This window comes from Lepisma saccharinum, chromosome 24, assembly GCF_977018435.1.
Source record: "Lepisma saccharinum chromosome 24, izLepSacc3.1, whole genome shotgun sequence".
NCBI lineage: Eukaryota > Metazoa > Arthropoda > Insecta > Zygentoma > Lepismatidae > Lepisma > Lepisma saccharinum.
In genome coordinates, this window is record NC_139252.1 from 44,683,886 (window position 1) to 44,702,506 (window position 18,621).

At 39.3% G+C, this 18,621-nt stretch overlaps 1 protein-coding gene across 1 annotated transcript; it reads right to left on the reverse strand.

The window, feature by feature from the left end:
• Window positions 1-4,549: 4,549 nt before the first annotated feature.
• Window positions 4,550-18,256, reverse strand: boca (LDLR chaperone boca). The gene is made up of 5 exons (XM_083110341.1): window positions 18,040-18,256; window positions 13,226-13,300; window positions 12,729-12,889; window positions 6,413-6,554; window positions 4,550-4,909 (listed from the first exon to the last, which is right to left on the reverse strand). Exons 1-5 carry the CDS (start codon window positions 18,193-18,195, stop codon window positions 4,844-4,846), a joined length of 600 nt encoding a protein of 199 aa, XP_082966467.1. The 5' UTR covers window positions 18,196-18,256; the 3' UTR covers window positions 4,550-4,843.
• Window positions 18,257-18,621: the final 365 nt, after the last annotated feature.

The following is an 18,621-nucleotide window of genomic DNA, read 5'->3' on the forward strand; positions in this document are numbered from 1 at the left end:
TCAAGTTAAACTGTAACTTTGCGAACAGTTATTTTTGGAATATTTAGTTGATAAGTGGAAAAAGTTTTGTGACCATGTAGTTAAAATTCAAAGCAAGTACTGGAGAAATGATGCTTTAATGGATAAAGCTGTTTATGACCTGGAACAGAGATCGTCTGATTCTGATTCCAGCAGCTAAGATTCAGAAACAAGTGAAGCAGATATGGAATAAAGGTAACTCAAAGGTGTGTAGAATTTATTATTTCTTTCTGTGATAGAAAAAAATGGGAAAACAATATTTATGTATCAATTTGAAATAAACAACTTACAAATAAGACAACAAATTGGCAATATTGCAATCATTTCAGCACAACATGTCAGTGTGCAGGGGTACATTTGAATGGCAAGCTGTGTGCCAACCATTAACAGGGTAGTGAATGGCCTGAGATAAATGGATGTAGGGGAAATATGTGCAAGGAATATTTTGTTTGTGGTCCCTTTTTGGATCATTGTCAATATTATTATCCAATATACCAGTCGATTAAACACACATTCTCTGCATCATATTGCTGTAATGGGTGAATGTCGGAAGTCATTCTATCAAAAAATACAATTACATGTTTATTCTCAAACTGGACACATCCAGTCCCTAGGCTCATATACATATAGGAGGGTAATCCCAAAAGTAAGGTCTCCAATTTTTTTAAAAAATACAAATAATCGTTTATTGTCAATAATGTTTACATCATTTTAAAGCTTGAAAATTTATCTATTTTTCTACATAATCCCCATTTCGGTCGATGCATTTTTGTAAGCACTGCGGCAGTTTTTATATGCCCATATCATACCAGCTCGCCGCCATGTCGTTGAGGAGCGTCGAACCTCGTCGTCGTTGCTGAAGCACGTTCCGGCCAAATGTTCTTCCAACTTGGGAAACAGGAGGTAGTCACTGGGTGCCAAGTCTGGACTATAGGATGAGTGGTTGATGATGTCCCATCCAAACTGTTGCAGGAGAGCGACGTGGAGGCGATTGTTGTCATGGAGAATGCTTGCGCCCTTGCTCAATATTCCTCTTCTCTGGTTCTGAATTGCCTGTCTTGAGTTTTTTCAGTGTCTCACACTAACTGTCAGCATTTATTGTGGTCCCAGAAGCCATGAAGTTGACCAACAATACCCCCCTTTCGATCCCAAAACACAGTTGCCATGACTGTGTTTGTTTTAATTTTCGCAGCTTGGGCGAAGAGGAATGCCACCATCACTTGATTATTGTTTGGTCTTAGGTGTGAAGTGGAATGCCCAGGTTTTGTCACCCGTGACAATCGAATCCAAAAAATTGTCCTTTTCGTCTGCATAGTGGCGAAGAAATTTGCAGGAAGTGTAAACTCGTTACCGTTTGCGTTCTTCAGTGAGCATTCGCCGAACCCATCATGCACACCTTCCGATATTGCAACTTTTCTGTCAAAATCCTATGAATGGTGCTTCAGGAAACCTCAGGAACCAACGTACAGAGATCATCCAGAGTGATCCGCCGATCTTCACACATGGTTTGCTCAACCTTCGCAACTGTCTCGTCAGAAATTAACGGTTTCCCACTTCTTTTTTAGTCGTGAATTTCAGTACAACCAGCTGCAAACTTCCTACACCACTTGCGAACATTTTTGACATCCATGCAAGACTCGCCATACACTTCCGTCAATTGGCGATGAATTTCAATTGGTTTAATGCCTTTTGCGTTCACAAACTGAATAACTGCGAGGACTTCGCACTTGGCGGTAGCGCCGAGCGGGAGCTCCATTACAAACGGCTGCCAAGCCAAGACTGATCTTGCCAGTGAGATGCACGCAGGCTTGTTTGGGAGTAGGGGAAGCAACCAACACAACAGTGTTGCCAACTGCCAAATAAAAAGTTTCATTGTATTTAAAAAAATATATATGAGACCATACTTTTGGGATTACCCTCGTATGAATGATTTTGAATGTTGTTTAAAGAACAAAGAAATATAGAATTACAGTGGAACTGCGATTTTCCATTTTCTTACATTATACATTCAATCTTCATGGTCCCAATAGAGCATATTGCCATAAAATTTTCCCGGATTTTACACTCCCCTGAAAAAAAAAAATTCGAGGTTCCATTGTAACATAATTTTACTTTATATTATTAGTGTCCTGTGCCATTTTGTTCCAATGTAGCTTCATACTGTATTTGGAGTTATTTGTTAAATAACTATTGTGTATTCTTAGGTTTCTTATTTGGAAGTGGCTTTAAGAGTGCCAATAACGAGTACCCAGTAGCGAAGCATGTACTGACGAAGAAGGCAAGCGATTAGAGACAGATATTTATATATATAATTGTTGATTCAAATCCCCCCCCCCCCATTCATATTAAGGTTGGGTGCTTCTGAATCAGGGGACATAAACATTAAAATCTCCATCCAAGAGAAACACATTCATGGACGATGTACTCACCACAATAAATTCCAACTCCTGTAAGTGTCGCACAAAGTCTCCCAAGAGATAATTCTTTAAAGTCAGGTAAATTGGATGTTGGTCGCCTCGCATTCATGATTTTCATTTCTCCCTCGAGCGAAGCGAAGCAGATATAAATTACTAAATAATACACTCACCTCTTTCGGTTCCCCAATGGCGTATTTGTAATGTCGCCTTGTAGTCAAGGGGTCGCAGGTTCAATACCCGGTTGAGCCATATTCAACGGTAGTTTGGATCCCACATTAAACTGTAGGCCCAGTCCTGATTAACCTATCTGTGCAAAAAGTGAACTTAATAACTCAACTCAAACAAACCGTAAAGCACCCACACTTTGACGTATCAAGCACTCCCAAATCATGTTAGTTTCGATTAATTCAGAACACAACCACCAGCAACAAACACTCACTTCTTCACAGATTCTTTCCCCAACTACAAAGCATCCAAACGAGATCACTTTGAAAAGCTCTGAAACAACAGAAAGTGATACCAACCTATTTCCTTAATTTTATCACTCACGGGAGAGAAGATATATTAGTTTGGTGGAGATAGAAATTATGCTGTGGAATCAGAATCATTACAACAGAAAGAGTATGTATACAATGTTTATGTAATACAGTCCCATAATAATATAAAATGTTTTAATGTGTACAATGTATACGATTTAGATTGTGATGTTTACAAATATCAGAAGATAGTCCCTTTTTCAGATACTTTTTTTCCACCCCAATTTCTATTCAAAGCCATCAATTTATTGAATTAACTTGTAAATTTCTTAAATTACCGTGTAAATAACTTGACAGTTGCCAACACCGGTGATGTAATTCAAGCTGGACGCAGGCTGCAGACATTCCACTGCCTGGGAACACAAGCGCTCACCCTTTCCACCTTTTGCCTCAACCAATGTCAAATTTGACAAATTTTAAAATTCGCAAAATACAAAATAATTTGTAATTTAAGTGACCTACATTGAATTTAGGGTAATGGTTTTATTTCAGTTATTTTATGATTATTAATTATCAGTATCATTGTGATCTTCCTTATGTGCTCATGAAGACACACATTGGTTATTGGTCTGCTAGCAATGTTTCCTTCTGCTTTCCGAGAAGCACTACGAAGCTCAGCTTTTCTGCGAGTGTTGAGGCCTGTTTCCCCAACAAGATTTCTAGCTTCGCCATATGATCCTTTGGATACATTGATTCCCCATGTTGGCAGCGCAAGCAGAGGAGTAAGCTGCTTGCAACGGGCTGCTGAAGGAGTTTGAGGCCGTAAAATCTTGTGAAATCGATTGTAATGGAAACTAAATAACGCTAAAACATTAAGTACATTAAATAATATTTTAATAGTGCAAGCAGTGGTTGCATTGCTTGTACTAAATCATAGCTGCTGCGAGTACCCATGTTTTACATCACTCATTTGTTCCAATGTGGTTATAGTTGACTCAACTTGCAAGTTTCAACCACAGGGTGGCTGCTCCGTATATGTAGACAATTGCAATTTTTATTGATTCAAATTCCATTGAATTTATACATATTTATAAATGCCCTGAGGCAAGTTTTTTCAGTTTAACTTTTTTTTTATCAAGGAAGGGAAAGAACGCTGTATGGAAACTTAACAGAATTCTCTCAATCCTTTTAACTTTGCTAGTGTCCTTTGCAGAACAATCTATCTGACAAACAGAAGATTATTGCAAGACATCTTGAAGTTGATTAGGTAAACTTCAGTTTGAAATTCTTCTCGGACAATTAACATTTTTTGTAGATTAGTATATGCTGTAACATGTGACTTGTATTACAAATCTGAGTATGTGAAATGGCAAATTTAAATAGTCTGCCTTGAAAACTGGGAATTAAACTTGAACTTTATCATGATCCTAGAGTGGCCAACTGAACGAGTATCCTATGAATAGGTTAGCATATTTTTTACAATTGGTTTGTTCCTTCATATTTTTAATAATACTCATTATTCACTTTTAAACATAAGATACATTATTTATTTCTATAACACTGGACATGATTTTACGTGCCCTCATGAAGGTTGAGCAGATGTGGAGAAATTCACTTCTACACAAAGAACAAGCTGCATTCTCCCAATTCACTTTATTTACACACAAACACACATGCACTTAACATTATTTTTCACGTTTTACCTTGGAATGGTAATCAAATATGAAAAAAAAACCACTTAATGTAAGTTTGTCTTTTCATTAACATAAATTGATTGTAATCCAGTAAAACTATACAAAACTTTATCTAGAAACATTTGTAATTCACATGCACAATCTTCTATTCACAGAGTCGGTCATATCTATATAAATACGTAACAAAAGCCATATAAAAATAGATCAGTTGTCTTTCAATAATGAATATAAGAACCTGCTACAAGTCTTCTTTTGGTGGAATTTTATTCTCTTCAGAACTCGCATCCTCTTCCTTTTCTTCTTTCTGGAGAGGAGAAACGATAAATAGTAATTACAGTTCATGTTTCACACATTGGTCTTATTTCCAACGAATGAAAATTGCCTATTGTCATTATTGCTATGTCACGTTGATTAGATCTTTATAGTACAGGAGGCCTTAGAAAGAGCATTTCGCGGGCTAACAGCAGACGTCGCTCGCACACTATTGCCGATACTCTTATGTCGTCTGCTCCTCGGCCGAACAAACAGGCCGAAGTAGCAAGAGGCAGAGGTCACTCACCCTTACAGAAGGGTGCAGCGAGCTAGCTGTGGCAACCGGGCTCACTCGTTCGCGGGCCTGATTGGTTCTCACAGACACACCCCCATATTGTCGTCTGCTGCAAGCCCGCGAAACGATCTTTCTAAGGCCTCCTGCACTATAGTGTCTACTGTAAAAATTACTAGATTTCACCGAAATACATCAGTAGATGGCAACACACGATGCAGGGGGACTCATATTCCTTGACATTCCTGCTTTTATTTCAGTGAGAGAAGTTGTACAAAGAGGGTGTAGCCATGGGCAACACCAGAAATTTTTGTAGATAGGAGATGGGGCCGGGGAGTTGAAATAAAATTGAAAACAACAGTAATTTACTTTATTGCCAACCCATTATTATAATTATTACCTCCTTTTCATACAGTTAACATATTGAAATGCATAGTTATTTGATCTGTTAACTTTTACACCTTATTCCATAAAAAAATTAAGAGGTGGGGGGGGAGGTTAGTCCTAAAGTTAACAGTGTGACCTGAAATTTAATTTCTCAAATTTTGAAATCTATGGAAGCATTTATTCTTTGGATCAAATGGTGGAATATGAAAATATATCACCTGGAATTCATTTTATACCCATTTTTTTCTATCTAATGGACTTTTTTAACTTTGGCTATTCTGTTTCATTACTAACTGAACTTTATGAACAACAGAACTAAAAAATTCTGTCTATATGTAAATTGTAATTAAGAATGGCAATTTCCAGGAGGAATGGGGGGTTGACAGCCACAACCCTACCAACGTCTGTGTGTAGCCATTCCTCCAATGAACATTCACCAAGGCTTTCTTCACGACAACTACTGGGTCAACAAGAAAAAGACTGAACCAGGAATGACAGATTTGTAGAATGAGAAAAGAAGGGGACAATCCAAAGAATGGCCATGAAATAAAATTAGAGATGTTGAATAAGGAAGTGCTTTAGTGCTGCCATTTACTGATAAGTTAAACAGCTACACCGACCTCAGTTGAGACATATTACGCATTACATTTGTCTATGCAAGTTGCCTATATAACAACCATTTTCATCCTACAGTCTGCTCACAAATAGTGCTCGCAATTGAAGGTATACAATTAGCATAAGTTGCCACGAAAGAAAATTAATGTAAAATGAACCTGCAGAAGCCATATTAACTAAAATACTGGACAAAGGGAGAATAAGATGGCCATTTACCCCACCTCACTCTACCTCAAAATAGTAAAACATGGTCACATTTACCTTGTAATATTTTCCAGGGTATGGTTTGCTTTCTATAATGACTTCTTTCAATTCTGGTTGATCTATGAGAAAATCTCTTGCTTCCCATGCCTGGGAGCCATCTTTGAAAAGAAAAATTGCTCGGGAGTCATCAATCAAGTACCTGTAAAAAAAACACACTACTGTATTGGATGGCTTGAATGTTCTGAATTGTCATACACTATCATGGATAATAACCATACTAGAACTCTAGTTCCCATTGTCTAATTCTAATAACATCATTTTACACTTCTTGTATGCATGTATTGCTTGAATTGTACAAGGGCTGATCAAATGAAAAGGTACGAAACGTCGTAACAACGGAATCGTTTATATAATACCGATGCCGCGATGGGAAAACGTAGCGTGATACGGCATCGGAGCATGCAGGGGAACGTGCATGCGCAGGAGAGAGCAGAGGCTCCGATACAGAGCGCCGTCCAAGTGACGCGGCAGTGCGTGTTCGGACAGGATGGCGTTAACATTGGCAAATTCGACTGTTGAGGAGCAGCGAGGCGTTATCCGTTTTCTGACAGCGAAAGGTGTTAAACCGGCCGATATTCATTGCCGGATGGTGAACATTTACGGGGAAGACGAACGACCGGGGCTGCTCACGGAGGGTGTTGTTCTGCTCCATGATAACGCACGTCCACACGTCTCCAGGGTCACACACGCGGAACTGGCCAGGTTCAAGTGGGAGCAGCTAGACCATCCGCCCTACAGTCCGGACTTATCCCCCTGTGACTTCCATGTGTTTGGTCCCTTGAAAAAGCATCTCAAAGGAAAGCGCTTCACCTCGGACGATGAACTCAAGGATGCTGTGAAGGACTGGGTCGCGTCATGGCCAAAGGAATTCTGGGAAAAAGGAATCATTCGGCTCGTTCATCAATGGGATCGATGTGCTCAGGCCTATGGAGGATACTTTGAATAAAGTATTCATTTACACAGACAGTGTCGTTTTCTACCTTTTCATTTGATCAACCCTTGTAGAATACTTTTAATTTATGGCAGGCACACGAAAGTACAGCTCAACCAAGATGAGAAAAATCCCACCGAACTTGTGAAGTAAAGTGAACACTTCATTTGTTGTATCTTCTTGCTTCCTTTTGTTTGTGCCTAAATGTTCCAGGTTGCCATGTTTACAATTATCCTCTAGGCCAGTGATTCCCATACCAGGGTGCTGTGAGATCGGCGTAGGGGTGCCGCAAAATCCAAAGCAAGAAATAGACTGTGTAACCTTGACGATGATATGCATGTTTCATTGTTAACTGTAAGGCCTGATTTCAAAACATTTGTGCTCTAAGCATCATTCGCAAGTCTCACATTAACCTTTAGCCGCCAGACCTCTCGCGTTCCTGTATTCTCGTTCACACCAGCGCATTTTCAAGCGCACACTTTCAAACTTGCTGTGAAGTACAAAAAAATCGTAACTCAAGAACTAATTGTCGTAGATAGATGAAATTTGTTTTGTTTTCTTTCTTAAAGATAGGGTTTTAAGCAAAGGTAAAATTTATTCATTGTACCTTCCACTAATTAGTGTTAAACAGACAAGAAGAAAGTTGAATTTTTTAAAAAAAGTTGTACCCCCCTCAATAGATATAAGTGAATGAAAAATGTAGTATATGGCAGTGGTACATTCCTACAACCGTGCAAAGTTTGGTTGAAATTAGACTGCTACTTCTTGAGTAAAAAAATAATAATCTTATATAAAGCAGCAGTGTTGCCAGCTCCAGAATTTCGCTTCTATGGGTGCTGGATGGACCAAATTTGGAGGGAAGCACAACAAAAGAGTACTATATGAGAATATGTAATGCACATGCAGCAACTTTGAAAAAAATACGGAAATTACATGGTATGGAAAATTTCGAACTTTGGTCCTTTGCCCCCACTTGCCCGCTGGACCCTTAATTTTCGGATGTTACTTAAAATGTTGCTTTATATTCATTCTTACATTTAGAATTTAAATGGTTCAAAATGATGCAGTAGTTCAGCAATTATGGTCTTTTATCTTCAATTTATCCCATAGCAACGAAAGGCTTTTTCAAATGGCACTTATTAGTAATAGTAACAATGGATGTATTGTTTTGTAATTACAGTATATAATACATTTATATGTAAACTAATGAACAAAAAAGACATAACTGAAATACTGTGTATAGTTTTCAAGAAATGATGCGTTAATCACTGCTGTGTGCTAACATGTGGTTGGGTAAAATTTCGACAATCGGGCTGTTGCTCTTAGCATAATAATGATACTCCTATGCATTTTCAGCATAGGCGTGCGCAGATTAGAGGGGGGGGGGAAAGCCTTGATGAAAGTTCAGTCGGGAAAGAAATGTAAAATCCGGGAAAATTTTATGGCATTATGCTCTATTGGGAGCATGAAGATTCCTTGCGAGTGTAGGACACCATACATAGGCCAAACAGGATGCACTATTGAACAACGACGCAATAAACATCGGCGTAACATCAGATTATTCCAACCTGAAAAGTTAGGACTTGCAGAACACAGCATCACAGAGGGACACAGGGTTTTATTTTCTGACATAAAAATAATAGCCAAATGTGCCAGGTACTGGAACCGATGAGTAAAAGAAGCCATAGCCATATCACGGGAAAGCACTAAGGGCGCCGTGAAACGAAAAAGTTTGGGAACCCCTGGGCTATACATTATATATATATGGTCTAATGTAGCAACATAGAGGCACCATAATGAATAAATAAATTGTCTCTGAAATGTGCTACGCTCCATTTTTTCCAAACAATTGTATCCATGCATTTAAGACAAAACTGTTTAGCAGCAAGAGCCTGAAGTACTTGGTAGTTATAACCTCTCTCTCTGTCAATTTACATTGCATTACTGAAAACAAAGAAAATGCGAGCGAAGCGAGCAAGAAAATTTTTAGATTCAATTTTTTGCAAACTGAAAACAATATTGATTTAATATGGCGCAAAAATTTCATGGGACGCCATGTTATTCTTTTACAAGATTCCCACTTTGGCGTCCAGGACCAACTCCCCTAGCTATGGCTCTGAACTTGACAAGACTATAAGAAAATTTTACGAAATGTATTATGTATGTATCTCTCTCTCTCTCAATTTACATTGCATTACTGAAAACAAAGAACATGCGAGCGAAGCGAGCAAGAAAATTTTTAGATTCAAATTTTTGCAAACTGAAAACAATATTGATTTAATATGGTGCAAAAATTTCATGGGACGCCGTGTTATTCTTTTACAACATTCCCACTTTGGCATCAAGGACCAACTCCCCTAGCTATGGCTCTGAACTTGACAAGACTATAAGAAAATTTTATGAAATGTATTTTTATCTGTACAAAATTTGATACCAAGGGGTGCAATTTCCCCTATGTACCCCCTGCAAGTGCTCTTGGCTGTCTGGAAGAAATAATGCAAGAAAGACGTGAAAACAAATTCCATCTTGAGTATATTTTTGTCCTGCTACTCTCAGATACTACTAGACTTGCTTTGTTTTATCTCAATGTTTGCCCCCCTAGAATTGATTTCTGTCCAAGGTTGGGGAGGGGCAATAAAAGTATAATATCGTTTAATAACGGCAATAAGATTCCTCTACACTAAATTTCTAGGTGAAAGTATAATAATGTAGGGACATAAACGTTTGGAAGGGGGAGCAAGAATGGCCACACCTCCTCCTTAGAAATCGAATGTCTACCTAAAAGTATATATTTCACATGTATAATTTGATTTCAGTCAGTAATTTACATTAATGCGATAATTTCAAATTCGAGTGGTAATATGCCCCATGGAAAAAGACCTTGCTTGTTCTTCTGTGAAAAAAAACAACAGATGTCCATGATTGGGGGGGGGCACTTGCCCCGTGCGCATGCCTATGATTTCCTGGTTACATGTCTTGAGTATATTAGTATTGATAAGTTGGATTGCCTTAATATTTCCAGTCTCCTTCCTCTCTAGCATGTGCACATAACATTTACATGATATAGCAGCAGCCTATAAGCATGGTCATTTTGCACAGTATAATTTTTCAAACCAATAAGTTGCTGACCAAGGCAGTTTATTAAGGTAAAAACACTTAACACGTAACGTTTCGACCCTGTATCAGGATCTTCCTCAGACGAAGAACTAAACTAAAATGATGAAATAAACTACACACAGAAAGATTACATACACATAGCAGGGTCACAAGCCACACAACAACAAATCAAGTTGACAGTCCTTATCTAGGAAGATTTCTACAAAGGAATTAAACATATCACCTCCTGACAGTTGTTGACTAATGGGTCTACTACACTGACAGGTGATTGGCAGGTCAAGATCAGCAAGAGTCTAAGAACCACCTGCTCACCACTCCCCCACCCATCCTGCCTTTCTGCTTATGGGTGAATACCTCCTCCTCTGGTCTTCTTCTTTTCTCTTCTTTCTTCCTTCTTCATACTTCTTTTTTCTTCATTCCTTTTCTTCATCCTTTCAACTTTCTCTAACACACTCTTCCATTCCTTGTTTATCTTGAGCCCTCCATTCCAATTCATGATGTCTTCTCCTTTCTTTTCTATTTCTTTGGCCTCCTTCCATTTTCTCACTAGTTCTCTCTTCTCTTTTCCTATTCGCCTAGCTGAATCCCATTCAACTTCATGTCCTGTTTCTCTAGTGTGTTTGAATATGGCATTCCTGTCTCTCTTCAATCTCACATCATCCATGTGTTGCTTTAACCTGTCTTATGGATGATGTGAGATTGAAGAGAGACAGGAATGCCATATTCAAACACACTAGAGAAACAGGACATGAAGTTGAATGGGATTCAGCTAGGCGAATAGGAAAAGAGAAGAGAGAACTAGTGAGAAAATGGAAGGAGGCCAAAGAAATAGAAAAGAAAGGAGAAGACATCATGAATTGGAATGGAGGGCTCAAGATAAACAAGGAATGGAAGAGTGTGTTAGAGAAAGTTGAAAGGATGAAGAAAAGGAATGAAGAAAAAAGAAGTATGAAGAAGGAAGAAAGAAGAGAAAAGAAGAAGACCAGAGGAGGAGGTATTCACCCATAAGCAGAAAGGCAGGATGGGTGGGGGAGTGGTGAGCAGGTGGTTCTTAGACTCTTGCTGATCTTGACCTGCCAATCACCTGTCAGTGTAGTAGACCCATTAGTCAACAACTGTCAGGAGGTGATATGTTTAATTCCTTTGTAGAAATCTTCCTAGATAAGGACTGTCAACTTGATTTGTTGTTGTGTGGCTTGTGACCCTGCTATGTGTATGTAATCTTTCTGTGTGTAGTTTATTTCATCATTTTAGTTTAGTTCTTCGTCTGAGGAAGATCCTGATACAGGGTCGAAACGTTACGTGTTAAGTGTTTTTACCTTAATAAACTGCCTTGGTCAGCAACTTATTGGTTTCAATATGGAAACAAGGCTTAATTATATTATAATTTTTCACAAAATAATACCTGTCTAAATGTGCAAATTAGTTTTTCTCTGCACTTATTTGCACACTCATTTCCAGATTTTCTCCACCTCTTTGACAGTGGGATGCACAAGTACTGCTCAGCAAATTCTCCATGAAAATCTTAATTAACTTTTCTCTTACATCCTACGTGCTTTTAAGGAATGGATTTCTTTACATGTGCTGGTGCAGAGGTTGTCAGCTGCTTGTTTGGAGTTTTGTTTAATTCTTGAAGCTCTCATTGCGTAAAACAAAGAAAATAAATGTGGTGATGGGCAACTTATGGTACTAATCTGATATTCCCGGACAGATTTCTTCATTTTTACAGAAGAAACTACTTACGGTAATAAGTTCCTGTAGCATTGTCTAAAATCTGGAAGGTGTTTTGTGTGATGTAACGGATTTCTTCAAATTTAAAAGTTGGGGCTCATTTGGGGTAAGGTGACTCCGGCCAATTTCTAACATGCCTTTAACAGGGACTCTATAGATAAAGCTGAGGAGCCGGAGCGGAGGCGGGGTCGTGTTAGTGGTTGGGGGCAGTAGGTCAATTACCCCAGTGGCGGAGCCCAGAATCAGTGCGAAATTTGGACTCAAACATTTCAAACAAAAATATTTTTTTTTAGTTTAAATTTCCCATTGATTCCGGGACGAAAAACGTGAATACACCTTAAAAAATGTTCCGCGAAGCAGATAGGTAAGTACAAATGTCAAAAATTGACAAAACGAAGAAGTTATAGGTGTCCGGGGAATATCAGATTTTTACCCAATTTATTGGTAATACTTAGGCATCCAACTCTACAACTTGTAAAAATCAATACCCAACAAGAACTTTATCCTATAGGAAGTAACGTGAATGCCTGTTACCTCTCAGCTTGTATGTGACTGTTCCACAAACTGGTTTGCCAAAGTTTTGTTATTCTCTCTGTATCTTCTCTAGTTGGGTTTCCTGCCACATCAACAAATGTCATCAATGTCTTTCCTTTTTTTGACAACTTCAAAATATTTTCTGGATTTGACATATCCACCTGTAAAAACATACAAGTAAAATAAGTGTCATATTGTTTGCTCTTTTCTGTACTCCTTCGCAAAAGTAAGATCAGTCCTAGCATAGCTGAAATAGGGCAAAATTTCCAATTATGAAAGCAAGAAATATCAACAATAAAGGTTATCACATACGTTTATCCTGTATTTCAAATTATGGAATCTACTTCAGTGTTAATACAGTTTGGATAGAGTCTTGAAAAAGGTAGGTCATTTTTATACATTATTCAAATTCGAAACTTGACAAGATTTAGTTTTTCATTCAAAAACACATTTATTTACCTTTATGCAGAAAGAGATAATAATTAAACAAAGTGTACCTGACTTAAATCCAACTTTGGTTGAGGGCGTAAATGTTCAGGTAGCTCATCATCTTCCAAAGGTTCATCGTCTTCCTGAATGAGAGTGAAATGAAAATGTCACTATATTACAAAGTAATTAAACATGATGTTTAAAGTATTCAAGACAAGTCAATAAAATCGATTTTTATTCGAACAGGTGTTTTCGGGTTACCAACCAGTTAGATTGTAGTTAGCTTCCAATGTTTCGAGCGCATACATTGCTCTCATCATCAGGGAATATAGAAATGTAGACCAGTGTGGGGTTAAATATATGACAATTATGGTGCGGAATTTGGGTTTGTCTTCTTATTGGCTCGCTCAGGATTCTGTTGTTCTTATTGGCTGCAGCATTGTTTTTACGGAGGAGTGAATTCTAAGCGTGACTAAGCTGGAGTCCCCCGTCCCTGTTGAGATTGGTGCTTTCCCGTGATATGGGTATGGCTTCTTTTACTCGTCGGTCCCAGTACCCAGCACATTTGGCTATAAATTTTGTCAGAAAATAAAACCCTCTGTCCCTCTGTGATACTGTGTTCTGCAAGTCCTGACTTTTCAGGTTTGAATAAAACCCAGCCTCCCAGATTATATGGCCTACCAAAAATACACAAAGCAGGGGTCCCCTTGAGACCCATTCTAAGTGCTATAGCCAGTCCTACCTACCACCTTGCCAAATACCTCATATCCCTGCTTCAACCTCTAGTCGGACAATGTGGACATCATGTCAAGAACTCAACTGAATTCATCCAGGAACTGAAGAAACTCAAGTTTTCCGAAAATGACATCCTTGTCAGCTTCGACATTGTTTTCTTGTTCACAAGAGTTCTGGTGAAAAACACATTAGAACTTCTGGGGAGGCACTTTCCACCGGCCACACCGGCCATAGTAGACCTCTTTCGCCACACGCTTACTTTGACATATTTCCTTTACAACAGGAAATATTATGCACAAACCGATGGAGTGTACACTTTCACCGGCCATAGTGAATTTCTACATGCAGCATTTTGAACACGAAGCACTGAAGGACACACCGCATCCGCCATCCTGCTTCTACAGATATGTGGATGACACATTCGTCGTGTGGCCACATGGATGACCGGTATTACATAGTTTAGTTTCCTTGATTTCCTTAACAATCGCCATTCGAACATCAAGTTTACTATGGAGATAGAAGATAATGGTTGCCTCCCTTTCCTGGACATCCTAATCTGCCGCAAACCAGATGGGACACTTGGGCATAGTGTATACAGAAAGCCCACGCACACCGACTTCTACCTTAATGCCCATAGTTTCCACCACAAGGCTCAATATCTTGCGGTTCTCAACACACTAGCCCACAGAGCAGTAACCATTTCGGACGAAGATAACCTACAATCAGAACTCAACCATCTTAGAACCATGCTACAACAGAATGAATACAACATCAGGGACATCAACATGGCAATCAACAATCAACAAGGCAGTGACATCTCAGCGGAAACCAACCCTGGACAACAGCGTGGTCCCAAAAAGGGTTGATTCTTCAACAACCGAACCCTCCAAACATGGGGATGTAGTCCATTCACCAAACAGCCTCCCTGCTAGCAGCAACACAGGAGAATGTCCCACTACAATAGTTTTACCTTTTCTTGGGCACACCTCTGGGAAATTAAGTAGAATTCTCGCAAGACACGGAGTGAAGACCATCCATAGACCACCACTCAAGCCCAAGGCTCTTCTCCGCTCAGTCAAGGATAACCTGGAGCTACGGATTCCAGAAGTATACCGTAGTATTCCTTGCGAGTGTGGGACACCATACATAGGCCAAACAGGATGCACTATTGAACAACGACGCAATAAACATCATTGTAACATCAGATTATTCAACCTGAAAAGTCAGGACTTGCAGAACACAGCACCACAGAGGAACACAGGGTTTTATTTTCAGTCACGCCTAGAATTCGCTCCTCCGTAAAAACAATGCTGCAGCCAATAAGAACAACAGGATCCAGAGCGAGCCAATAAGAAGACAGAACCCAAATTCTGCACTATAATTGTTATATATTTAACCCCACACTGGTCTACATTTCTATTATTCCCAGCCTTGGACCAGTTGAGACAGGATGTCTTGCTCGTCTCATTCTCGACGTCCGAGTCACAGGCTAAGCGCCGCAGGGACTCACCATCCTGGAGGGAAGCTTTGAATATAGGTGGTCAGGAGACCAAATATGGTTTCCAACGATGCAACATTGGTCTGTTTTGGTTCCGAAAAATTTATTTGGCCCATATTCGTCAATACCTTCCAACACTCATCTGTTGCAGCTAGATTGATGAAGGTAGCTACTACGTCGCCCACATCAGTCAGCTCAAGATTCTCTGCAAATCAATTTCAGACTTCAACAAAGTCTCATCGTACCGGCAAACCTGGGAGGAGGGAAACCCTGTCCCCATGGCTGCAGGTTCTGCATCTAAATGCTACTGAAAGATAGTTCTTCGACATGTTCCTCCGGACCATTCCGAGGAAAGCATTTTCAATGTCCTAGGGGAGCTTGGCTTCTACGTAGACACCGTTCGACGTCCTTATGAAAGACAGCAACAAGTATGCCCAGTCCGACCTCCTGGGACTCCAAGAAGGTGCAATCACCACTGGTTGTAGTTACTATACTACGTGCTGAATTGACGTTCGAGGGGGTTCGTCCCTCCTCAGACATCTACAATCTTGTTGTCCATTTTTGATTTCAAAGTCAAAGTGGAAAAACTGCGGCCTCAAAAAATTCAACAGTGCCATAGATGCCAGAAATATGGTCACGAACAGACATTCTGCTATTTGACTCCCAAGTGCATCAAATGTGCAAGGGGGCACCGCATAGAAGATTGCCCCAATAGATCACCCGATTTCCTGTCAAAGTGTGTCAACTGTGATGGGATGCATATAGCGAACTACAAGGGTTGTCCCTTGTATTTACGACTTCTACAAGCTTCCCGTATTCCAGGCTCCAAGCAGTCCACCAGGGCCACCACCAACAAGGAGAAGAAGAAATCGCCCACTCTTCCAACTTTACCTGCTTCCATTCAAACCACCTGCGCCGTCACCGCTCTGCGCCATTCAACCATCTTCGATTCCTCAGCCGAGCACCATTCAACCTCCGAAGCCACATACTAGCGATACATTGGCTGCTCCTTCTCCCAGCCAATCTCAGGCCTCCTCCTCGGGACCATCAACGCAAAGAGTCGATAACTTAGTTTTACGTCGTCTCCTCAACCTGTTGCTCCAACCTCTACAGACACTGGTGGAAGGACTCCACGCCCTACGCCGGACCAAGGATGCAAATGTCGTCTTCAGCTCCTTCGGGAGTTGTTGTCCACCATCTGACCTCTTCTGTTTTTTGTTTGTGTTTGTTGATGTTTGTTTTGTATTGTCCAATATGTTGTTAATTGTCAATATCTTTGTTCGGGAACACTGTCGATAGAACCTTCCACGACAGTTGCGATAGGTGTTTGTACAGTTGATGTAAGAAATATTTTTTTTTTGTTTTAAAGATACATGTATTTGTGATACCAGTAAATGAAATAAACAAGATGCTGACTTAACAATTGCTGACACAGAAACAAAATCTATATTTCCTGATGATGAGAGCAATGTATGCACTCAAACGTTGGAAGCTAACTCCAAACTAACCTGGTTGGTAACTCGAGAACACCTGTTCGAATCACGTTGCCAGGAAAGATACAATTCATATTATCTATTTTTATGAATTACATGTCTCGGTACTATTATCGTATGAGGGAAACACCTACGAATCATATATTTCAGACTTCTTTACATTGCCAACGTGTTATTTTCGAATGTGGAACATTTCCTAAAGTGAAATAATGCATATCAATGTCTATTTCTTAGATTTACGAGTACTTACTGTAACTTGTTGTTTTGAATCTGTAACACATTATGGCCGTGACAGCATACTGGTTTAGGGGGGCGTTCTGATAGTTTTTTGTCGATTTATGCAGTGTTGCAACCTCGTTCACCAGAAAATATCTACTTTCGTGCCCGGATTTGAAATTATGCTAATACGTCGCAAACCATTGACGTTAGCCCCAAGAAACATTTTCCGTAAGGTTAGGTTAGGTTAAGTTAGGCAAGCATAGTTAAAAAAAAATTAAAAATACTCGACACGTCATGTTCTAATGAAAACACGGCGAGGCTGAAACACTGGCTATGGGGTTGCATCATCTTAACACATGGAACATTGCACTCTCGTGCAGAAAGCAAATGGCGGGAGCAAAAACAGCGTGTCGGACAGAGATTTTCGCAGAAAACAACACGCATTCATATTAAAATGGATCAAATCTACATTCAGGCACTTCCACAACGTTAAAGAAAATGATTTCCGTAAGTACTTTCTCCTGTAAATTTGAAGGAATCCGTTTCCCTCATACGATAATGTTACCCATGTCTCTATACCCTAATTTGGTATATTATTTGGCGTTCATTTTAGAGGCAAATTTTTGTGAACCAAAGTTTGTGTTTAAGAGGCAGATACGTTAGGCTCATAAAACTATATTGATAAAAGTGATAACTGAAGATTATAAATGCTTTAATCTATCTTACTCTGCATTATCATACGTTCACATCTTGTTTAAAAGTCAAGAGGAGAGAGAAATAGGAGTTAGTGTGGTTCATTCGACAGTATGTTTTCTCCTGAACACGGGCTTGTTATTAAATTGGCAGCAATATGAACAGCATTAACAGAGAATCCTTGCACATAATATCTCCACAAAGAACACGTCACTCATCTTTTTGCAAGATAAACAAGTTTTACCTCCCACTGATCATACAATCTCTCCAAATCAGCATCGGTGTAGTCTCGAATATCTTTTTTCGCCCAGGCTGGTTTATCTTTGTTAGAAAATTTCTTGCACACGGTTATAGTGCACAATAATAAAGTACATACAATTACAAAATTCGAATTACACATGTTTCAACATTCGTACACCAACAAATGAACAGCAAGCAGTTCTTTCACAAGAATAACAGGATGTACAGTGGGATCCATGAGTATTACTGTGCAAATTGTCCAGGACTATTTTCATTAATTCTTCTCTTACATCCTGTGTTTTTATGCGATGGATTTTTATGTATACTGGTGCAGAAGTTGTCAACAGCTTGTTTTGAGTTTTCTTTTAATTCTTGAAGCTCTTATTGGGTCAAATAAAGTGCACGAACATGGTAGTGGACAATTTGCACGGTAATACTCATGGATCCCACTGTACAAGCATTGCTTAGCAAATTATCCATGGTTATTTTCATCATTTCTTTTCTTGCATCATATGTGTTTTTGAGAAATACATTTTTATATATGCTGGTGCAGAAGTTGTCAGTAGCTTGTTTAGAATTTTGTTTC